Source organism: Watersipora subatra, chromosome 5 (genome assembly GCF_963576615.1).
Source record: "Watersipora subatra chromosome 5, tzWatSuba1.1, whole genome shotgun sequence".
In the NCBI taxonomy this organism is placed as follows: Eukaryota; Metazoa; Bryozoa; class Gymnolaemata; order Cheilostomatida; family Watersiporidae; genus Watersipora; species Watersipora subatra.
Window position 1 is genome coordinate 66332829 of NC_088712.1, and position 24042 is coordinate 66356870.

General features: G+C 36.0%; 1 protein-coding gene across 1 annotated transcript in view; it reads right to left on the reverse strand.

Annotated features, from left to right (window-relative positions):
* Positions 1–1856: 1856 nt before the first annotated feature.
* Positions 1857–24042, reverse strand: part of LOC137397608 (ankyrin repeat, PH and SEC7 domain containing protein secG-like) — a 38627-nt gene continuing 16441 nt past the window's right edge. The window contains exons 2-5 of the mRNA XM_068083903.1: positions 3097–3159; positions 2645–2872; positions 2366–2461; positions 1857–1963 (exon numbers count right to left, since the gene is read on the reverse strand). Coding sequence (XP_067940004.1) covers positions 1857–1963; positions 2366–2461; positions 2645–2872; positions 3097–3159 — 494 coding nt within the window. The remainder of the gene's footprint in view (positions 1964–2365; positions 2462–2644; positions 2873–3096; positions 3160–24042) is intronic.

Here is a 24042-nt window from a genome sequence, read left to right on the forward strand (position 1 = left end):
TATAAGCATCATTGGTCAGCTAGTTGACTACGGGGTCAGTAGCTAATGTGCCCTGACTGGGTCGACCTAATTATAGGAAGAGAGGTCGACCTAAGCTAATCAGACGACGGACCTTAAGGTTGACGTGGTCTTCTATAATTACATACAATTATAGGCACGGCAAGATTAATGTAAGCCGACCTGTCGGGTCGCCATTAAGTACACTGGTAGACCAAGACAAAAACCAGTACACTTGTCTATCATTGATTTCTTTTATACTAGCCAGCCTATTCAGCTAGTATTGTTACTGTATACATGTAAACTAGATTATCAGAAATTGTAATGTTATACGCTTATAGTGATGAACTGAGGAAAATTATTATTTAGGCAGCTAACTTCTCCTAGCTGCCCAATCGACTATAAGCTAAGGCAATTGAATTTTCTTATTATTTAATATTATTTCCTGCCAACGACCTATCATTATACAATTACCATACTGATATGCGCGACTAATACAGCCGTGATGAGTGGTAAATAAAACATATATAGTTTATGAAGATAATATCTTTCTGTATCCTTCAGACTAAATTAAAGGTCAATAGCCATGACTGGCATCAAAACTTTAAACTTCCAAAACTTTGATTGTATGGAATCATATGCTAATTACCATTAATATTTTATTAATCAGTGAGAGCATCTCTTTACCTTTAAGCCTGGTTTCCATATACGCCACAAGCCCTGGCTATCAGCGGCGAAATGTGAACCTAGGCACCGGGTACCATCGGTAGTTGCCGGCGGTCAACATAAGAGTCTAGCGCGGTTCAAATTTCGCAAAAAGCCGCAGGCAAACCATTCCCGAAATGCACTGTATAGGTGAGCATTATTTAAATGGCATGGCGAGCAAAATTGTTTTTAAGGTTATTAGTGATTAAACTTTATGTGAGCAGAAGCCGCCGAGCCTAGCGTTGCAAGTGTTTGGCTGCACAAGATTACCCCGAGGTCTTGCAATCGATATGGGAACCAAGCTTTAGGCTTCTTATGTATACAATCCACGTCAATGACTGTTTTATCAGAGCATCGCAACACCCATAATGCCGGCTGTTGTTAAGAGATCATGAGAATAATATACTTTATCTAAACCATTTGTGTCAATAATTCCACCCTCTTATGGTGACAGGAAGAAGCAGCTTTTAACCCATTTAAAAGATATGTGACAGCAGTCAGGTCTTTGTATTTCACATGAACAGTCAATTTTAATCTGGAGGATTTTCTCATGATATAACCTTCAAGTTATATTTATTTGTAAAAAGAACCAGACATATTGCTGGGTATGTGACAATATCTTGTAACATATAATTAATGGTGCAGTCCATGACGGCCTCAGGTCATCAAAAAATTCCTCATGGTTTACTAAACTAAAGGCTATTTTCGAGGCTACCTCAAATTTTAATTCTGTTAGGAACTATTAGTCATGCTCATCAATTCAACATCATTACTGCCTCATATAGCGAAGTTACCAGTTTTGAAATAATTTACTTATATAGTGTGGTTGTTTAAGAAAGGCTTACCGTGCAATATTTACGGATGAAGAGACAAAGTTAAAAGAATAAGTATATTTAATCAAGCATAAATAAATAAAATCAGGGCGTGTTACAATATAGAGAAAGAAATATGATCACTTTGATGATACGTGTTTAGTGTGTCCCAATACTCTATAGGCCTGCTCTTCCGGCTCTAGGACCGACTGGTCATTTTTCTTTTAGCGGGAGTTTGACCGGTTCGAATCGAGTCGACTTATCGGTTTGGTTTGTCCAAATCGTAGTTCACCTGGCAGTTTCAGTGTCTGTCTGGGTAGATTTTTAGTTGCGGCTACCACACTATGCACTGTCTGGGTCGTGATATTGACTGTCTGTCAAATTTGTATCACCTGGAGTCTGTAGGTATGCAGCAAATTGTTCCATTCTCCTCTGAGTAGCAGACAGTTCTGAATAAACAGACATGTCTCATTATAATTAATAAATAAACGAGGGTTACTTTTACAAATGAGCGGGGAGATATCAATGACAAATCTCTATCAACATGCAAAAGGCAGTCTAAAAGTCAAACTGCTGCCATTTTTATTGAACACCTTGAGCTTAATTATGCAGTAAACTCTCACATACTATGTAACTCAAGCAGCATCAACATATCTACATAAAGTTACCAGCAGTGAGCCACGATTGATCAACCACAGCCTTATAGAATCAGACCATCAGAGCAATACCACAGCTAGTATAATATATACTAGTAGGTATTTTATAGGTTACTAGCATTGGGTGATACTAGATAGTCAAGATATGAGGTGGAGAGTAAATCATTTTATAGGGCTTATAAGAAATAACAGCACCTGCTCTCTGCTGTCTAGTCTCTTGCTGTACTAATGACAACATCCTTTCGCTGTCTTCCTGAAGCGTTGTTACTTGCTGTCTAGCCTCAACCAATGCTACAAAAGTGAGCGTGAAAAACCATCTATTACATGTGCCACACTGTTACTGCTTATATTTGAGCTTGGATGTAAATAGATCTGCCAACTCTGACATGCAAAGCCAATTACAAAAGTAACAGAATTCTCTCCCTCAGTACTATACTAACAATAAACTAGTGAAACAATAGCATAGAAAGTTACCTTCTTCCTGCTGCTGACTATGTCTCTGTAGAGCTGATACTTTCTGGCCGCATTCTCTCTGTAGAGCAGTGAATTTCTGGTCACTTTCTCTCTGTAGAGCGGAAAGTTTCTGGTCGCTTTCTCTCTGTAGAGCGGAAAGTTTCTGGTCGCTTTCTCTCTGTAGAGCGGAAAGTTTCTGGCCACTTTCTATTTGTAGTGTTGTAATTTGTTGTCTAGCGTCATCCAAAGCTGCAGCAGAGTGAAAATATACTTGCTGATAGATAGTCAACTGTTTCATTGCTCACATTTGACAATGACACCAGTTGCTGAACAAATTGGTGCTTAGAATTACCTTAGCACATTTACCTGCTAACAAGGCAATCATGTGCATTGTTAATTACAGAAGTAACAGAATTTTCTTCCTCAGTACTGTACTAACAATAGAATAGTAAGACATTTGCATAGAAAATTACCTCCTGCCTGCTGCTCAGTTTTCTTTTGCAGTGTTTTAATCTGTTGTTTAGCGTCATCCAATTCTACAACATAGTGAAAAAAGAACCAGCAGATAGTACAAAGAACAATAGAGACACGGGTAAATGTAGAAGCACAAAGAGAAAAGGGGTGTAAAGGCCGAGTTGTGTAGAGACAAGCGCGCTCAGAAACAGGCTGGCCTAGCAGATATTGACAGCAGAGCACAAACTTGAGCCTCGAGAGACAAGCTTCAAAAATCAGCTTGATCACGCGAGCTATTTGGCTGGCAGATATTCTCGCAAGCTAGCTGAACGAGACAGACAGGCTGATAGACAGGTAAAACGTGAGCACAATAGAGGCAAATACTTAGCTACAAAAACATGCAGTCGTAGACGACTTGGCGGCGAAAGAGTGTGACCACTTGTTGATTCAGCGTAGAAAAGTTATCCTGCTTATCTTGTTTTTTTTATGCTTCCGATATTTTTCACTCAAATTTAATTATGGTCTGTTCCTACGAGGATGATGAAGTGATTACTTTCCTGGACCTTGTTATCGATACCAACACTTTTAAAAAAATAGGTTGCAAGTCCTGAAGTAACATTAAAATAATCTATTACTTAAAAAAATATTTATTGAAAGTATATTATTTGTAAATATTATGTTAAGGTTTGTAAAACATTGTGAATGTGTATAGTAAAAAAAAGTATAATGACGACAGAATCATAAAATGACCGTTTCTGACGTTCGGTATCCATGATCGATTCCATGTATCCATCCAGCGATTCGATTTATACAATTTCTCTTCTCTGCCTACTTTGCTGAAAACCACTGCGCAGCATGTAAATGTACAATCCCCTCGACTTCGGAGGAGGCTACATCGAAGCACTGCGCATCATGGAAACATAGTGATTGTCTCAATGATAGCTGGCAGGCGAACTGACATTGCCAGGCAGACACAGCCAGATGCAGGTATACAAATACGCAAGCACCGGCAGATGCTGCTGGCAAGCAGGCGCAGGCAGGCAGCAAGGCTGGCAGGCGGGTTGTTAAGCTTGCCGCTTTTTTGAGAGGCGAGGTGCTGCGCAGTACTAGTAGCGGCTGACCTATTCAGCTAGCCAAAAGCTAACTATTTGCTCAGGTTTCTCAAAAGGTAAGACTTGACGATGATTTTCGCTTGACGATGATTTGATTGACAAAGGTTCAATACACCTTCCTTAATTTGAACAATAAGAGAGCATGCCTCTTTATCTAGATGAATAGGAAATATCCACACTAGATGTATTGAAGTAGCGCCTAGTCCTAGTGTGTAGCGCTCAGAAGACATTCGCAATTGCTCAGGAGAAATAAAATTTTAAAAGTTATAAAATTTTGTAATTATTATCAACCAAACCAAACGTACCACAACATTTGCTGTGTAGTATGAAAAATGAATAAAACATCGTTTCATATCATATCTAGAGGTGTTAATGGAAGATAGATTTAAGGCATCTGATAAAAATAAATTTTGATGTTATTTTGTAACAAGTCCTCTAAGCAGCACCAGCAAATATGAAATTCAGCCAAAACTCGATATCACACTAGTTGTTCCTAATATACCTGCCTTAGAAAATGAAACCACACATTGTCTTATAGTCCATAACAACAGCAAATCGACTAATCTAATTTTGATCTTTATATTGAAGATTAGTATTGTTAAAGATTTAAAGCCTGAATATTAAAGCAAGAGGCTGCTACAATATGTACTTTAGTCCGTCATTTAGTTTACTACTAAACATGAAAAATGATAGAATCTTAGCAAACTTGAACTATTTAACAATTAAAATACTGTGGATAATACAGCAGTGTAAAATATAGTTGTAATACTTTATACTTTCTCTCAAAAACTGCTGCATAGATGATTAGCTATTCATAAAACTAAATGTTCCTAATACAGAATTCTGTCGATTACAGAAGTAATTGACTTCTCTTCCTCAGTACTGTACTAACAATGGACTAGTAAGACAATAACATAGGAAGTTACCTCCTGCCTGCTGCTCAGTTTTTTTTCTGAAGAAGCAAGAGTTTCTGCTCGCTATCTCTCTGTAGAGTGGAAAGTTTCTGGCCACTTTTTCTCTTTAGGGTGGCAAGTTTCTGGTCGCTATCTCTCTGTAGACTGAAAAGTTTCTGGTCATTTTTTGCTTGCACTGTCTTTATCTGTTGTTTAGCGTCATCCAAAGCTATGATAAAGTGAAGGAAAATTGCCGATAGATATGCAACACTTTCACTGCTCAAATTTGATTATCACAGCAAGTGTTGAACGCATTGGTGGGTAGATGTACCTTTGCACATTTACCTACAAATAAGACTTTGATATGCATTGTTAATTACAGAAGGAAATAAATGATTGGCATGATTGCAGGGGTGTATGCAGTAGCGTAGAGGCCGAGGGTTATAGAAGCAAGGAACGTATGTGGAAGCACAGAGGCAGTGGGTCATAGAGGCACGTGCCTAGGGAAAGAAGCAAGCTGGCCTGGCAGGTGTGGGTGGCTGAACTCAGACTTGACCTGTTATATAAACATACTCTATTTACATAGTGTATAATAGTGTAAAGGATGGATGGCGATCACATGCAGGCAGGGACAGGCAGACAGACTCTGTGTAGTGCAATCAAGTCAATGACTCAGAAGTGAAATTGCATAATATCCCTCTACTTAAGAGCAAAAGTGCACAAGCATCATGGACTCGGCTTGAGCTGGCAGACTTTCAAGCAGGTGGGGGCAGGCAGGCTGCTTGACTTTGCGCCTTCCTTAGGAAGGCACAAAGTCAAGCACAAAGTCAAAGTGTACTACTAGTTAGTATTAGCCAAACTGCTCAGCTAGCTGAATGCTGCCAGACTGCTCAAGCTTGTGTACAAGGGCAAAATAGCTTCTTTCGTTGGATGAATAGCGACTAACCACACTAGCTGAATCGGAGTAGAACTTAGTGTGTAGCGTGTAGAAGCCATTCGCGATGCTTCAGAAAAAAAAGAGATATTTTAAAAGATTATAAAATTTTGTAGACTTTGCCAGCCAAACCAAATATACCACAATATCTAATCGTTGTACCAGAGCACTCCGGCAAACTCGAGCTTGACTATGATTAGATTGACAAAGAATCAATACACCTTCTGTAAATTCGAACAATAAAAGAGCAAGCCTCTTTCATTGGCTGATTAGTAACTAGCCACTAGATGCATAAGAGTAGCCCCTAGTTTGTAGCGCTCAAAAACCCTCCGCGATTGCTCGAGAAAAATAAATTTTGAAAAATTTATAGAATTTTGTAGTTATTGCCAGCTAAACCAAACATAGTACAATATCTGTTGTGTAGTATAAATACAGAAAAGATCCTTTAATATGTACAGGTGGTAATGGAAGATAGATTGAATGCATCTGATAAAAACTTTGAAGTTATTTTGTAAGAAGTCCTCTGAGCAGCACCAGCAAATATGAAATTCAGCCAAAACTCAGCATCATACTAAATGTTCCTAAAACACCTGCCTTAGAAAATGGAACCAGACATTGTCTTATAGTCCATAACAACGGCAAATCAACTAATCTGATTTTTATCTTTATATAGTAGATATTAGTATTGTAATGGATTTAAAACCTGAATATTAAAGCAAGAGGCTGCTACAGTATGTACTTTAGCCTGTCATTCAGTTTACTACTAAACATGACAAAGGATAGAGTCATGTTATGTTAAGAATTTAAACTATTTAACAATTACAATGTTGTGGATGATCTACAGCGGTGTAAAATATGGTTGTAATACTTTCTACTTTCTATCAAAAACAACTGCAGAGATGATTAGCTATTCAAAAAAGAGTGTAATGTTTAACCTCTAACCTCAGCTTGAAGGAATGGTTCACTAGTCTACCACTACATACAATAATCATAGTATCATTACTATTGTGTTAAATTCTTCACATCTCAGACATTTCAAACTACATAAATATTAACAGACATAATAGTGTGGAACACGAGAGTCAAGCTACTGAGTCTGCCACAAGGAGTTGATATTTAAAGAGCTGCTAACATCACTTCAATCTTACCAGTTTTGAATTTTAATATTTATTTAAATACTCAGACTATAAACTGTTCAGCTGGAGGCTGGAGACAAGCAGTACTCTGTCTATGCAAGACTCAGTGAGTTTACAGGAAAATAGAGATGCATTTATCCAGGGCATGTCCAAGGGTTCAACAGTGAAGGTATACAATGAATGAATTACTAGCATTTAGTTTAGATTTTCAGTAGAAAGTTGCTGAGACTGGATAGTTTAGCAGTAGAACAGTTCAAGTGAGTAGCTGGTATCACACTGTATAACAATCCTACCTTCTACTACTGGCTGCTTCTTCCATCTCTTTAATAGCTCTGATGATTCCTTCTTTCCCATGTACTCAGCTTCCTCCAATGGAGTCCTTTTGTCACTATTCTTTATGTTGAGGAGTGAAGATACAGTCACTAGAGACACAGATCCTAACATGACCTTCAGAGTAGTTGTCTCTCCTCGGTATGCTGCCCAGTGTAGTGGAGTGTAGAGGTAGTTATTCTGTATGTTTAATAGGGAGTCTCTCTGTAGTGAGGAGAAGCTGTAGAAGAGGGACTCTAAACACTTGCTACTTCCATTCAATGCAGCCACTGCTATAGCTGTGTTACCATATTTATCCTTCTCAGTTACAAACTCGTACTTCCTCTCATCACTCACTGTGTCCATCAGTAACTCTACACACTCACTCTCTTCACTACATACAGCAATATGTACTACTGTATATCCATCCTTCTCCTTCATCCAGAGCAACTCGTCTGCTGTTCTTCTGATTGGTGAGAGAAGCAGTCGACATGCTTCTGTGTGGCCTTCTTCTGCAGCTACCATAACAGCTGTGTATGAGTCATGCTTGATAGTAATCAGTAACCTCAGTAGCTCAGCTGGTTGGACCGACTCTAAGGCTGCCCTCAACGCACGCATCTCTATCTTTCTATCGTTAACATAATCCTTCAACAATCCTTCCATGTTTAACTGTAACACATGTACTGCACTCTATTAGCTGCTGCATACAGTAAAATATGATAGAGAAATGAGTACAATATGTGACTCAACTGCAGAGTTGGAAAGCTGCCAACCATAACAGAGTGGCTGCAGGTGAACACTGGATATTTACAGAGTATAAAAATAAGGCCACGGATGTCAGACTCTTGCAGAGCTGAGAAACATGAAATATCTGCAGTAGAACTGTTTGCTGGTCTGATTATAACTGAGGAATGAGACCAGAGCCTCCTGACCTTAACTTAACCTCACTACATGACAGACTCTATGAGTCTCCTCAGGGTAGAGAGTGATAGTCTCAGGAGGTCAGAGTTATATTATAATCACACTGACTCAGTGTCTCTCCTCATCTACTCTATTATTCCCAGTAAGTACAATATCAACAGATGCTAATATAATATATAAGTTATACTTACCTGTTGCTATTCTGTTTGTCACCTGCTCTGACTACTACAGGCTTCTTTATAGCTTGTAGCTAGTTATAATAATGTTATCTGTCTCCTGATTGGCTGAGCTGAATAAGAGTTATTCAAACAGTGATTCATGATGAATTTATCAGATATTGAAAAAAGGAACAGGAGTTAGTTGTTACTGCAGCTTCATGATTGGCTGGTAGTAGTATAGTGAGAGCAGATCTACACATTTGTGCACTTAAAGTTGGATTTTGGGTACATTTTAGCCCGAGAACCTCGGAGAATGGTGTTGTCTGATGGAAAGTTTGGGGGGGTAGGTGTGTGAGTGTTGGGAGCTAAGGTTATGAAGTTTGAGAGGAATTGTGGGAAGGATGCGGTGCTGGTCGAGAGGAATTGTGGGAAGGATGAGGTGAAGAGGGCGATGGTTTCGGGTTTCGATGCGATGGGTTTGGGGTTCGGGTGTCGACGAGTTGAGCGATCGATCGTCGAATGGTTGGGGTTGGGTTGGCGACCGGTGGGGTGAACGGTGTTATGTCGTTTCGGTTGAATGAACGCTGATGTTGGACGAGTTCGGGCGTGTCTATTCGTGGAATCGATTAACTGTCCATTCACTATTTATAAGTTAAGAGTTTTATATATATGAACATTATATCATTGAGAAGTTCAACTAGAAGGAATATAAAATTATGGAAACTATTCATAAGGATAATTCTAAAGTTTACAATTCTTGTGAAGAAGAAAAAGATGAAACAGATGGATTAGTTGAAGAGGCTGTATTATTACATAATCATTTTGATAACATCACTAAATCTACATCAAAACCGCTTCGACAAAGTTTGCTTCAATTTTTTGGAGTGGTTTTAATATTACTTGCAATAACTGTAGCTTCATCTTTGATTGAATATTTTTTTATTCGGATTACAGGAGAAAAGATGAATGCTACTGTGAACTATGTAGAAGTATTTTTTCAAAATCTTGTGAATAATGAAAGTATGATTTTTGAAACATCTCCTCATCATTATAATTAGTTTAAATGAAAACTTCAAATGTTAGTAATTATCAAAACATGGAGAAAGACGGACTACAATCAATTGATGTGAGGTTACATTCTCCTTTCACATCTATGATAACAGGACCAACAGGATCAGGAAAAACTCAACTCGTTAAACGGTTGATTGAACAATCTCAATTAATATCTACTCCTCCTCCAATCGAAATTATATATTGCTATGGAATATGGCAGGAAGCTTTTGAGGATATGAAAGGAGTGGAATTTCATGAAGGATTGAAAGATCCGAGTACTTTTCCCAAAGATGGAGAAAATAGATGGATGATCATTGATGATCTAATGGAGGAATTATCATCAAATATCAAGATGGCTAACAATTTGTATACTCGAGCAAGTCACCATCTAAATATTAGTATTTTTACTATTACACAAAACTTATTCTTTAGTAAACTTAGAACAATTTCGCTGAATAGTCACTATTTTTTTATAGGAAAAAACCCCAGGGATTCTACATCAATCACATTTTTAGGAAAACAAGTTTTTCCTGGACAAGTTAAATATTTTCAGGAATCCTACCGAGATGCAACATCTTCACCATATTCCTTCATGAGACTGGACCTCCGACAAGAAACCGATGATACAATGAGAATTATGGGAAATTTCCCTCCTGTTGACTCTACGCCTATGATTATTTATAAGCCTAATTAAGCAAACGATTTTGATTTGTATTCCATAATTAAATAAAACAAGTATATATTCCAAGTTCTCTTTAAATATTCACCATACCACTTCTGTATCTTCCTCTGAGTGATTACTATAACATCACTAAAATTATCACATAGATATGGCTGAAACAAAAAGAATTCAACGAAATTTACTAACTTTATTATCTCTAGTTGGAGATTCTATTTCTTCTCAACAATCGATTATTAAAAATGCTAAAACGGATTTAATTTTAGCAATTATTGATTGTGTGAAATTACTCATTAAAAGAAAAGAACGACTAACTGATGCTCAGTATAAAGCTTTGAGTCGACAAAGTAAAAACATCGCTCGACTGATTAGTCCTAGAACATCGAATTTGGAAAAGAAACAACTTTTGCAAAAAGGAGGGTTTTTATCGGCTTTACTAGGTCCGATCGCGGGTGCTGTACTCCCAGGATTAGTTGAACCATTGCTCGGAGGATTGTTTAAAACACGAAGAAGAAAATAATTAAGTTATCATGGATAATTCTCCACTTTCTAAGAGAATGAAAAAAACAGAGTAATTCTGCAAATACTGAACAGTCTTACCGATGAACTTGCAAGTTCTGCTTTACCTCATATGAAAGAAGAAGTAATTAGAACATTACTTGAAATTGTTCAAAATATTATATATGGGAATGTACCTTTAACGAAAAATCAATACCATTCTCTGAGTCAACATAAAAAGGAGTTGATGAATATTATCGATGAAAACAAACCTCTTAAATATAAACGAAAGATTTTGCAAAACGGAAAAGGATTATTGAAACGGATTATAAAGCCATCCCTCAACTTGTATTAATCATTCAGCAGGAAGATGAGCTTTCCTAAGTATACAAAAAAATTTTTTTTGGTTTCTGAAGACGAGTACAAAAGGAACCAATTTAAAAGTCAACAGGATTCAAAAATTATCAATGATGGCTATAGTTCGTCACTTCGTTTCAATCCATTAGAAAATCCAAGAGTAAGTAAGGTTAAGAAAACCAGAGATAGGATGCGTCAAATTAATAACGATAACACTATTTCAGACTATAACAAAGTTAATTTGTATGCAGCTGAACTTCAAAAATTTTTAGATGAAATGAATTCAATTCGGAGTTATCCAATTCAACAGTCTCCGACTATTCGAAATCCGATTTCAATGATGTCACAAACACCTTCAGCTCCACAAAATTCAAAAGAAACTCTAAAGAAAGATACACCTGAATTACCAGAAGATAATTCGTCTCAAGACTCTACAGTTTTAAAAGAATCGCCAAAAAAAGAAGACACATTATTACCACCGAAGTTAAACGAAGAAGAACCATCGTCAAATTCTTCTAGATCTTATTCCATTTCTTCAATAGTTGAAGACTTCGGTTCGATTCAGGATCGAACTAAAGTGAAAAATTTTCTGGAAAAATTGAAAAAGTCTGGAAATTATGATTCTTTAACCGGGAAAATAACAGGATCTACAGGAAAGATTAAACCTGAGAACTTACGAAATCTTCTTGAAAGAAAGATTCGAGTTAAAGATAGTTCAATTGTATCTTCTCCCTTTTCTCCAAGTTCATTTGAGAAACAATATAACTTATTTGAAAAAATTATCAAGGAGTCGAACTCGAATTTATCAAATAAATCAAAATCCAATTCGAATAGATCGTCTTCATGAAAACCTTATGTAGGAACAAGAGGAAAATGGACGACTTACTAAATGAATTCTATTATACCCCGGATCTACCATCTTCATTAGGTGGAGCACGAAAACTGAATGAAGCACTTCGGAGAAAAGAAAGCGAACAAGAAGTTAGAGATTGGTTAAGTGGTGAAGATGCTTATACGTTACACAAACAAATAAAAACGAAATTTAGAAGAAGACCTACAATTGTTGCAGGAGTTGGTGAACAATTACAGGCTGATTTAATGGATGTTAGATCTCATCGAGCTGAAAATGATGGAATTACATTTTTACTTACAATGATTGATGTTTTTTCAAGAAAAGCATGGGTAGAGCCTCTTGTTAACAAATCAGGTATATTGGTAGCAAAAGCCTTAAAAAAAGTATTGGATGGAACTAATTATAGAGTTTTTCAAACAGACAAAGGAAAAGAGTTTAATAATCGAGATGTCAAAAAAGTTTTGAAAGAAAATAAAGTAAAATGGTTTACATCTGAGAATGAGACAATTAAAGCTTCCATCATAGAACGATTCAACAAAACATTACGGGTGAAGATGTATAGATTCATGACATATTCGGATGATCGTAGATATATTGATGTTTTACCACAAATGGTAAAAGCATATAACAATACTATTCACACAACATTAGGAATAAAACCGAATGATGTAAATTATGAAAATCAAGAAAGAATCTGGAATAGGATTTATGAAAATGGAGAATATAGTTCTGACAGTACTCCCAAATTCAATATTGATGATTACGTTCGTATTAGTAAAGCTAGAACAGTTTTCGAAAGAGGTTTCACAATAAATTGGACAGTTGAAGTTTTTCAAATTACAGAAGTGCTTGATTTTGAAAGACCGATTATCTATAAATTACGTAATTTAGCAAACGAACCGGTTGATGGAACTTTTTATGAAGATGAACTACAGAAAGTAAAAAAACCAGTATTTTTTCGAATTGAGAAAATTCTCAAATCTCGGAAACGAGGAAGAACAAAGGAAATACTCGTTAAATGGATGGGATATCCTGATTCATTCAATAGCTGGGTCAATGAAAGAGATTTTGTTAAATAAAAGAGGATGATAAGGAATTGAACTTCATTGAAAGAATTGAAAATGTCGGAGTTCGTAACTCTTCCTTCTGATGCTAGTTTTAGTGACTTTCCTAAAAATACTAATTCAAACTTTACAGTTAGACTAGCCAGATATGTAGATTTTACAAAAGGACAATGGGAAGTTGCTCTAAAAGATATATCGTTTTTAAATAATTGGCCAAATGTAGTAGAAGGAATAATAAGCATCACAAAAGCGGAACTTAATGGGAGATTTCGTCGTTTCGACATAAAAATTGGAAATGGAAGATACGAAGATATAGATGAAGTAATTCAACGAACTCATGATGTTCTAAAACCCTTCAATCTCCATCCAACTATAGAATTCGAATACGACAAAATATCCAACAAATCTATGTTGTATGTAAGAGATTCGAGTGTTCAGGTTTCGTTTTCACAAGATTTCGCAAATATCTTAGGATTAGATCCGAAGATAACTTATAATGTGGGAAAACACGGAAACATCACATCTCCGGATATCAACTATGAATTTACATCATTATACGTATATTCATCAATTGTAAGTAACAGACTCGTTGGAGATGCAAATGTACGATTGCTACGAGTTGTCCCAGTAAGTGGAAAGAAGTTCTCTCGAGTTTATACAGAATTTAGTCAAGCGCATTACGTTGAAGTGGATAAAATTTCTACTGATGTGATAGAGACCCTTATAACAAGTGATGATGGAGAAAAAGTACCATTTGATGGAGGGAAGGTTATACTAACGGTTCATTTCAGAAAGAAACAATGAATTCCATATTAATTCCATATACTCCAGAAGACTCAAAAAACTTTTACATTCAATATTACACGTCTAATCAATCAGGAAATGGCGGATTGACACCATATAAAGGAAAGAGAGTGATGGGAAATGGACGACTATCAGGAATATTTAAAAAATTAGCAAAAGCTGTTGCGCCTCTAGCAAAAAAAACGGCTATCTCATTAGGGAAAAAAGGGTTAGATGCTGCATCCAATTATCTTAATAACATGGTAGAGAGACCAAAAGAAGAAGAAGAAGAAACAGATGAAGTAGTAATTCCAAAAGTTAGAAAACCTGGGAAAAGAAAATTAAATAACCGTAGCAAACCTGCAAAGCGACGGAGAAAAGCCACTCCAAATACTTTTTAAAATTTGAAAATGCTTTATATATTATTATCTCAATATTTTTTAGTTCATTTCATTGACATACATCAATAGTGAAAGATGAGTTCTGGAGAGATTGGTTCAACAGGTTTAAAAATATCGGGTTCTCCTTTTACGATAAACGAAAGTTTGGGTATATTTGATGTTCCAGGCACACATAGTTCGGTGGAGCGCGGATATTATAGTGAATTAGCTCCGTCACGTCTCAGTGAATATGGGCCAATTGAAATTGAAATACCTGGAGATGTAGATCACTATCGATTTAAGTAATTCATATTTGCAAATCGAAGGAAAAGTAGTCAAGGACGATGGTTCCAATTTAGACAATACTGCTGCTAATGTAAATTTTGTACCAGAGGATGCGTTTTTTCATTCGCTAATCAAAACAGCAACATTCAAAATTAATGGATCTGTTGTTGAACATTCAAGTGATTATCCTATGAGATCGTTCATAGAAACCCTTCTCAATAATAGCAGAGAAGCAAAACAATACCAATTAAAAGCAGAAGGATGGTTTCAAGATGATAATCTTGCAAAAGATGGTGCGGAATTCGATAATAGTGTGGCTACAGCAAGAAAGAATCTTATTAGAGGTTCAAACTCATTTGAGTTTTTTGGACGACTCCATCTTAGCATTTTTCAACAGGAAAGATATCTCATTCCAGGATTGAATTGTAAATTAGAACTAGACCGAAGTAAACCAAGTTATTGTTTGATGGCAGCAACAGCTACTCCTGGAGGAGGGGGAAAAGTAAAGTTGACGAAATGTGTACTTCATCTTCGAAAATTAAAAATCAACCAAACAATTCAGCTTTTACATAACGAAAAACTACTTAATGGTGTTAATGCAAAGTATCCTCTTTCTCGGGTATACACCAGATCTTATAATGTGAATACTGGATTAACCCATACTCAAATAAAAATTGCTGATAACACACTTAGACCAAATTTAATACTTGTTTCACTTTCATCACACGATGGAGAAAATGGATCATACAATCGTAATCCTTTCAAATTTGGTCATTACGATGTGAGTCATGTAGAACTACAAATTGATGGACTACCTTTTGGAAAACGATATACTCCAAATTTTGTAAATAGAATGTATACTCGACCATATGTACAGCTTCTAAATGCAATGGGAAAAGATCTTTCTTCTGAAGGAAGTGGAATTGGACTGAGTGCATATGAAACTGGACTTGCAATATACGCTTTCGATTTGACAGGAGATCTCTCATCCGAAGGATTTCATTTAATGAGACATGTTTCACTAACAATCGATATCGGTTTTCGGGTTGCAACACCAGAAAATGTCTATCTTAATACATATATACAAAAAGATGGAATGATGGAAATCGCTTCTGACTTTAGTGTTCGACTCAGTGGTGGAAGCATATTCTAAGGATGAATACAGCAAATATTTTCGATGTTCTTTCCCAAGATCACATGACTAATAATCATTTTTTTGCTGTCTGTGCAAGAAATGAATTTATAGAACAATTTTTATCGAATGAAGGAATATATATTTTTAACACACACTATTCTTATCAACCAGGAGAACACTGGATAGGAGTTATTCGAACAAAATCCGAAATTAATTATTTCGATTCAACAGGACGAGATCCTTCAACATATCCAGATGTCGCTCAAATTTTAAAACTTTCTGGAATAAAGTTAATTAAATGGAATGATGTTCTACTCCAAGGTTTTCTTTCAACAACATGTGGAGATTACTGTCTTCTCTTTGCAATATTTTGGAGCAGAGGATGTTCAATAGAAGATTTTCTAACAGTTATGCTAAAAATTTCTGAAAAAGATACACGAGATCATGTAGTTCGAAAAACTATACTAGATAGATATGATTGGAATGGAAAAATTAGTAAAAGTCTTAATAACGAAGAAAATGAAGGTATTGACAATGTACATATTCAAGGAACTTCCCAAATTGTTAAATTACTAGAAGAACTGACATAAAATTTTTTTCTATATTTTACAATTGAATATACATATATACTTTATATCGAAATAAACTTGGTAAAAAATACAACCGAATGTTATTTACTTTTTTGATATAAGTTTTATATATTGATATACTCACGCTGAGTTGGAGTTATCCTCAAAATAATCCACATATTAATCCATGTATGCCTCTTTACTAGTTCATCATCTTCATCTATTTACTGGTCGAGAGGCTGTTATGGAATGGTTAAGCCAAACCAAACAGGAGAATTCCATAGGTAAACCTAGGAAAACAATCAGGTCGAATGCCAAGGCGCTTGTCCACACAACAGCCCCTGAAAACAGCGACACTCAACGAACTTAATCGCGAGTAGTCGACTAACAGAATGCTAGCTGAAGCATACAAGCCTTATGGTATCAACGCTCGATCGACCCAAATTCTCAAATATAAGTAGGCATCAAGAGATGGTTAATGAGGCAGAATATTCCATCAGATCATGCAATGCTTATATAGTGAATTGAAGAATGATGGGTGTGTCCAAAGGAATTAATGAGGCGAAAATAGCAAACAGATTTTCGCGAAATTGAATTTCGCGAAAGTTGACTATAAAATATATATGATGTGAAATTTCGCGAAATCCAATTTCGCGAAAGTCACTTTCGCGAAATTCAATTTCGCGAAAGTTGACTATATAATATATGATGTGAAATTTTGCGAAATCCAATTTCGCGAAATTCACTTTTCGCGAAATTCAATTTCGCGAAAGTTGACTATATAATATATATGATGTGAAATTTCGCGAAATCCAATTTCGCGAAATTCACTTTCGCGAAATTCAATTTCGCGAAAGTTGACTATATAATATATATGATGTGAAATTTCGCGAAATCCAATATCGCGAAATTCACTTTCGCGAAATTCAATTTCGCGAAAGTTGACTATATAATATATATGATGTGAAATTTCGCGAAATCCAATTTCGCGAAATTCAATTTCGCGAAAGTTGACTATATAATATATATGATGTGAAATTTCGCGAAATCCAATTTCGCGAAATTCACTTTTCGCGAAGTTCAATTTCGCGAAAGTTGACTATATAATATATATAATGTGAAATTTCGCGAAATCCAATTTCGCAAAAGTTGACTATATAATATATATGTGTAATTTTGCGAAATTCATTTTCGCGAAATTGTAAGCATAGAGAAATGTTTTGTAATCTATTTATAAATTTTCATTAAACTCACTCAAGCGTTTTACAGATGCTCAACTTTATAAAAGCTATCGAGAACAAATCATTATTATCATAACACTCTTCATAAGCTAACAGAATTCTGAGAAGGGTAAAATGTCAGAAGGGAAATGTACAGATAGTTGTGTTCAAATTTGGGCTACACCATGGGAATATTGTACACACGGACTACTTTCCTGTACATGTGGACATGTATATGATGGATTAGCACAATGTGTACATTGGTAAGTACATTTTGAAATTTTAAATTCTAAAGTTTTATATGAATATATAATTATTCATTTTATATACATCATCTTTTCTCAATTTTCAATGGATTTTCAAAAAATTAAACAGGTATCAAGAAGATGGTGAGGAAAGTGATGAAAAAAACATCTCGAAAGAAACAAACTCTCAAAATAGTGAAACGGAGTTGCAATTGGATTTACCATTGGATTATCCTATAGACAGATTACCTTCCTGCACATGTGGACAAGACGTATACGATGGCTTAGCTCAATGTATATTTTGGTAAGTAGATTTTGAGAATTTTAAAACCAAAGATATATAGTTATCCATTTATTTCATCCTTTCTCATTCCTCAATGTTTTATATATTTAAACAGTGATGATGCAAAACAAAAAGAAGATGATGAGAAAAGCGAGTCAAGCAGCACATACTTCTTTCTCGATAAGAAAGAATTACAATATTCTGAAGTGATAAGCTCTTCATCTCCACAGAAAACTGACAATTAGTATTTATAAAAAAGATTTTTTTTTTTGAATGAATATATATGCAAATCAATAGAACCTTTAGAAATAAAATCTTCATCTCCAAAGATGGAGAATTTATATTTTATTGTATATTTTAAGATACTATTATTAAAATAAAATCAATACAATATTCACATATCATTTTCATTGTGGAATAAAAATTTAGGAAAGCATGAAAATTAGATTACAACTTTAGCAGCAGCATGTGATTATGATAAAAAATTTCGACATCCTGTAATTTGTCTACAGAAAAACTTTCATTTCCATAGCCTCTTTCTTTATTACTTGGAGGGGTATTAGTTATATTTCCCTTAAGATTTTCAGATGATGGAAGAGTTGTGATTCCACTTGCTAGAATGATGGTAGCGAGTGTAGTTGTGGTGGTAGTAGGAATTGTACTAGCGAGTGTAGTTGTGGTGGTGGTAGGAATTCTAGATGTATGTGTAGTTCTGATGGTGGATCGAGTAGTGGAAGAATTAATTGGAGCTGTAAATCTACCATTATTTTCTTCGAATTGTGGATGATAACAAACAAACTTAATAGGCATTGATCTCCATCCACAAAAGTTTGAACGAGCTGAGTTGCCTATACAATATCTCGCTGATCGTGAAGATGGATTAGCCCATTGAACAAGTCGTTCAGTAATTCCCAACCTTTGAATAATTTCATAACTAGCTATACCATAAGTACAATCCGAGGGGTTATGTTCAAATTGAATTAAATTTCGTAAAAATTCACCGTTAACCGGAAAAAATCCAAAACTAATAAATAGTATTGGAGAAATTTGAATTATATCATCTAGTTTTCTATAAAGACTCTTCATGTCTTCTCAAAAGAAATTTTATTACTCATCTTTAAAGAGTTTTATAACGAAGGGAGACTTAACCGATTCCACGAATAGACACGCCCGAACTCGTCCAACATCAGCGTTCATTCAACCGAAACGACATAACACTGTTCACCCCACCGGTCGCCAACCCAACCCCAACCATTCGACGATCGATCGCTCAACTCGTCGACACCCGAACCCCAAACCCATCGCATCGAAACCCGAAACCATCGCCCTCTTCACCTCATCCTTCCCACAATTCCTCTCGACCAGCACCGCATCCTTCCCACAATTCCTCTCAAACTTCATAACCTTAGCTCCCAACACTCACACACCTACCCCCCCAAACTTTCCATCAGACAACACCATTCTCCGAGGTTCTCGGGCTAAAATGTACCCAAAATCCAACTTTAAGTGCATAAATGTGTAGATCTGCTCTCACTATACTACTCACAGTGATTAATCTATCAATGACCTTGTGCCCTGGGTCATGGCTATTGTTGATTCATCATTCTGTAACACCCATGTCCATTGTCACCAGACCAAACCCAACTCAGTCATCATGTATTACTGTGTACCCAACTTAACTAAGCTTAACTTAGCTAGCTTAACTATATGCATGTAATTACATATATAACATCAATACATTAGCCTTGGATTCTAAGGTTGATAACTACATTAAATGAAAAAGTAAGACATATAACCATAAGCATATCATAACAACTAAATACACTTAAGTTATTGTAGGCAACTATAGTTACTAAGGTTAACATATTATTTTGTTACGAATTTGTAATATGTTCAGTACATGTATAAATTTTAAAGCCCATTGCCAGGGTTTTGCATTAAATAGTCATTATTACGGACATTTTCACCCTTTGATGCCAAAACAGGAACAGATTGATGTCGTATGGCAAGGGTCTATTGTGGTTCCATCGAAGTGATTTTTGACGTTGCGTTTCTAGGAATCCATAAGCAAGCATTTGTCCCAATCTATGCAATGATCTAAAACCTGGTTCCCAAATACGTCACAAAGCACGAGCAACATCCCTGCAGGCTATTAGCAGTGAAATGAGAATGTACATGCCGGGTACCGCCGAGGACCGCCGAGGACCGCCGGTAGTTGCTAGGGGCAACGCAAGAGTTTAGCGTTGTTCAAATTTCTCAAAGAGCCGCACGCCAAACCTTCCTGAAATGCGCTGTACAAATGAAAGTCAGCATTATAAAAACGGCATGGCGAACATAAATTTTTAGGCTGTTATTAGCGATGCAATTTAAGTCAACATAAGCCGTCAAGCCTAGCGTAGCAAGCGTTTTGCTGCGCAATATTACCGCCGAAGTCTCGAAACCGATATATGAACCAGGCTTTGATTTTTACTTGTCCTGGCTGTGTTCCACTGTTCTATAAATAGCCTCGGATGGCTAATTCCTATTTGGTTAGCTGCCATGATTACAGCTTGCTCTTTTTTGTAGCCTGTGGTCTAGTTGCTATTTAAACTCTCTATTATAATGATAGTCTTGTCTCTTTTTGTTTTTATCACAGGTAAGTCCATAGTTATACGGATTTGAAATAATATCTGTAGTTTTTCTGTTTTGTTTTTGCAGCAGAGCTCTTTGTGTCTACTGAAATCTCCTCTTTAAATATATACAACTAATGTGGAGCTCTGACCAGTCGCTATTCAGTAGAAAATACCTACAAACCATGATTATGACAAGGAAGTAGATGACAATCATCATCATAATTGATGCTGATGTCCGCAGCAGAGGTGAGTTATAAGTTCAGGCAGGCTGTTGTGAGAATAAAGGTACAAACACACTTGACAATAATTCAGCCATATTGTGCTGCTTGGCGCTAATCTACACTAGAAATCCCTCAGCCAGCTCACGCAGAGCAATATCACTAGACATTCTTATCACAACTTTATCGCTTGTGAGGTGCATTTTTATTGGTTGTTCTCATAATCCAATATGGTGGGTATTTATTTCTTATTTATGTTCACCAAAGTATAACAGCAACATTTTGCTATTTTTGGTTACGATTGAAACATCATCAGAACGAACACTGAAATGTTCATAAATTTAATAAAAGTGCTCCAGTCCTGTATGATATAACACACAAAAATTACAAACAAACAGTTGAAGGCCAACATTTGGAGTAAATCATTGCACATGTTGACCATCTTGAAAATAGTTACCTACTATAAAGTAAACTATACATATAAAAATAATAAAATATTAAATACTGTTGAAAATGCAGGAATCATATTTTCTTGTCTTCTCATAGTATACAATCCAAAAAAGTGAGATAGGCCTAAGAAGCTAATGATACTTAATTTTATTAGCAGTATGTAAGTGTGCCCACGTTATCGTGCCCACGTTATCGTGCCCACGTTATCACCTGCTTGTGAACGACTCATGTGTGTTTAGGCAACCCCAGTGATATACCAACGCTCCTCATGACGCAATTGATAGAAGTCATAATTAGAAGTCATAGATGCATCTATGCTGAGCCATGGCTCAGCATACTGATAAATCTTAGTAAGATGCAGGGTTCTCCCTAGGGAGGCTGGGGGGTGCCAATTATTTATAAAGGTACTTATTTTATATAGACTATTACCCTGGCTGTTTAGTTTGCCATGAGAGATTGTCAGGTGTATTGTGTCTACAATACTCAGAGAATAAGCAACTACTCAATTACCCTAGGACACTTATATTTTGCTAGTATTTAGTTTCGTGAGTAGCATATAGAGTAAAATTTTGCTGCAACTTAATTTCGCAGCTCTGATGAGTGCGAAAATATAGTGATGTGAAAATAAATGCAGTGGAACAAACATAGTTAGATTCCTCAGGTTCAGTTTACCAGTAGAAAAAAATTCAATTTCGGACTAGTTTGTAATTGTCAGCCGGAGGTAGAATTGTGTTGCTAAGATCGATAATGCAAATTTATCGCTTGCTGCCATTTGTGTCTTGGACTATCAATAAACAAAGCTATTTAGTTTCGCGTTTTCTCTCGTTTGTTATGATAGTTTAGTCTCGCTCATAAAATTTTCGCGAGAGGCTGTTTCCGCAAAAGCGTGAAAGTTAGATGAAGCGAATACATAAGTGTCTTAGGGTATTCAAAAAGACTTGAAGGCGACCGATGGGTGCAGGTGTTACAGCGTCGGTCTACCAATCTGAATGTCATGAGATGGAATACTGGCAAAAGCTACCTTTTATCATAACTTCAAACTCTGGTGATGGATAGATGGACAGACGGATAGAGACCAATCTGAGTTTAGTAAAGATATATTTGTGTTTTACCTTGTTTTAAACCAAAAATATTATTTAGTACCTTTCCGCTATGAAATAGATCTGTTCCTGTGTAGAAAAAAGGAAAAGAAATATGTATAAATCGACATTCAAGGTGTGAGCTCCCCTTAACTTCTTGTTAAATTACAATAATCATAGACCATTAATCAGATGAAATTGTTACGAAATAGGAGAAAAGTTGTCAATATAAACCAATAATACTGCAATTATGCTAGTCATTAAATTAAAACATTATGTCTGGTTTCCCTTTTTGAAGGACCAAAGAGTTGAATTTGAAAATATTTGAGAACAGATTAGGCTATTTACATGTATTTTACTGTTCAGGTAACATAACATTCATATAATATGTACGTTCCAGGGATGGATTATTCGCATTGTAGGAGCGTCTGCTGTATTGTACTGATCCAATTTCTCTCGGTGCTGGTATCATGTCAGTCTCTCTCTGTGTTTTACTGATCTAATGTATTGACCTAGCACTATAGTATGATCGGTCCCATGGACAGTGGCTCATATACATAGAGACCTTACTGGTAGTGGGTGGGCCTATGGTTCCCTAGTTCAGTATTTACAACGGTAGCCTGAGATCTTGGTAATAGGTAAACTTTGCAGGCTGTGACAATCAAGCATCTGTTTGCTTCCCATGGGTTTGACTTAGAAAACATCTCATTTAGTTCCTTTTGCTAGCGAATCAGCAGACCACAAATGTTTTGTTTTTATTTATTTGACAGTTTGGAGTTATGGTATATGTAGCATACATGGGAGGACAACTTTTGTCTTTTGACATTTAAGTTTTGTGTTCTCTAAATGATAACTGTTTTTCAATTGTGCCCGTGGGAAATACTAACAATTTGAATTTTTAAGCACCCTTATCCTGAAACAAACCGAGACAGCAATACAACACCAACGTATTCTGACCACTGTCAGAATAGCAGAATAGGTATGCTGCCAGTTTTATGCACTGCGAGAGAATATCATGTGCAACAACTATGCACACAATTAGTTTTAGTTGTGCAAACTTTGTGATATTCAGTGTCTGAATATCTGTGTTCTATTCTTGTGCTGTGCTATCTTTTTTCTTCATACACTTAGTGTGCTTTTCGACGGACACGGCACTTATTATAGTAAAGATCAATATGAGTATATATCATGTTCATAGGCTGGTCTTATATATATTCATATATGGTTCATAAATGTTCCCGAAATGCATTGTATGGGCAAAGGTCACCATTATAGAAACGGCATGGCTAGCAAACATTTTATTTGCTTACGCGATTATGTTTAGCGATGCAGCTTATATGTGAACATATGCCACCAAGCCTAACGTCGCAAACGTTTTGCTGTGCGTGTTACCGCCAGAGTATCGCAATTAATATGGGAACCAGGTTATACGCTAGCTATGAGTTTTTCAGCTGTGATCAATTGAAAATAAAAAAGCACAAATACTGAAAAATACTAAAGTTTCTAAAGTTATACTAGACTATCACTCACATCAATCACTCACCATCTACGATGTTAAAGTTATTGTAGAAATACTTATTATCTGTGTTTTTTTTGAAATACCTGACTGTCTCTATCAGCACACCTGACTGCTAGGGTACTAGTAATTATAATAATATATAATAATTATAATTATAGCAAGTATCTATGCGTCTGGCTAGCTTCTGTCATAGTAAATAAACAAAAGGGTAGCTTAAGTGT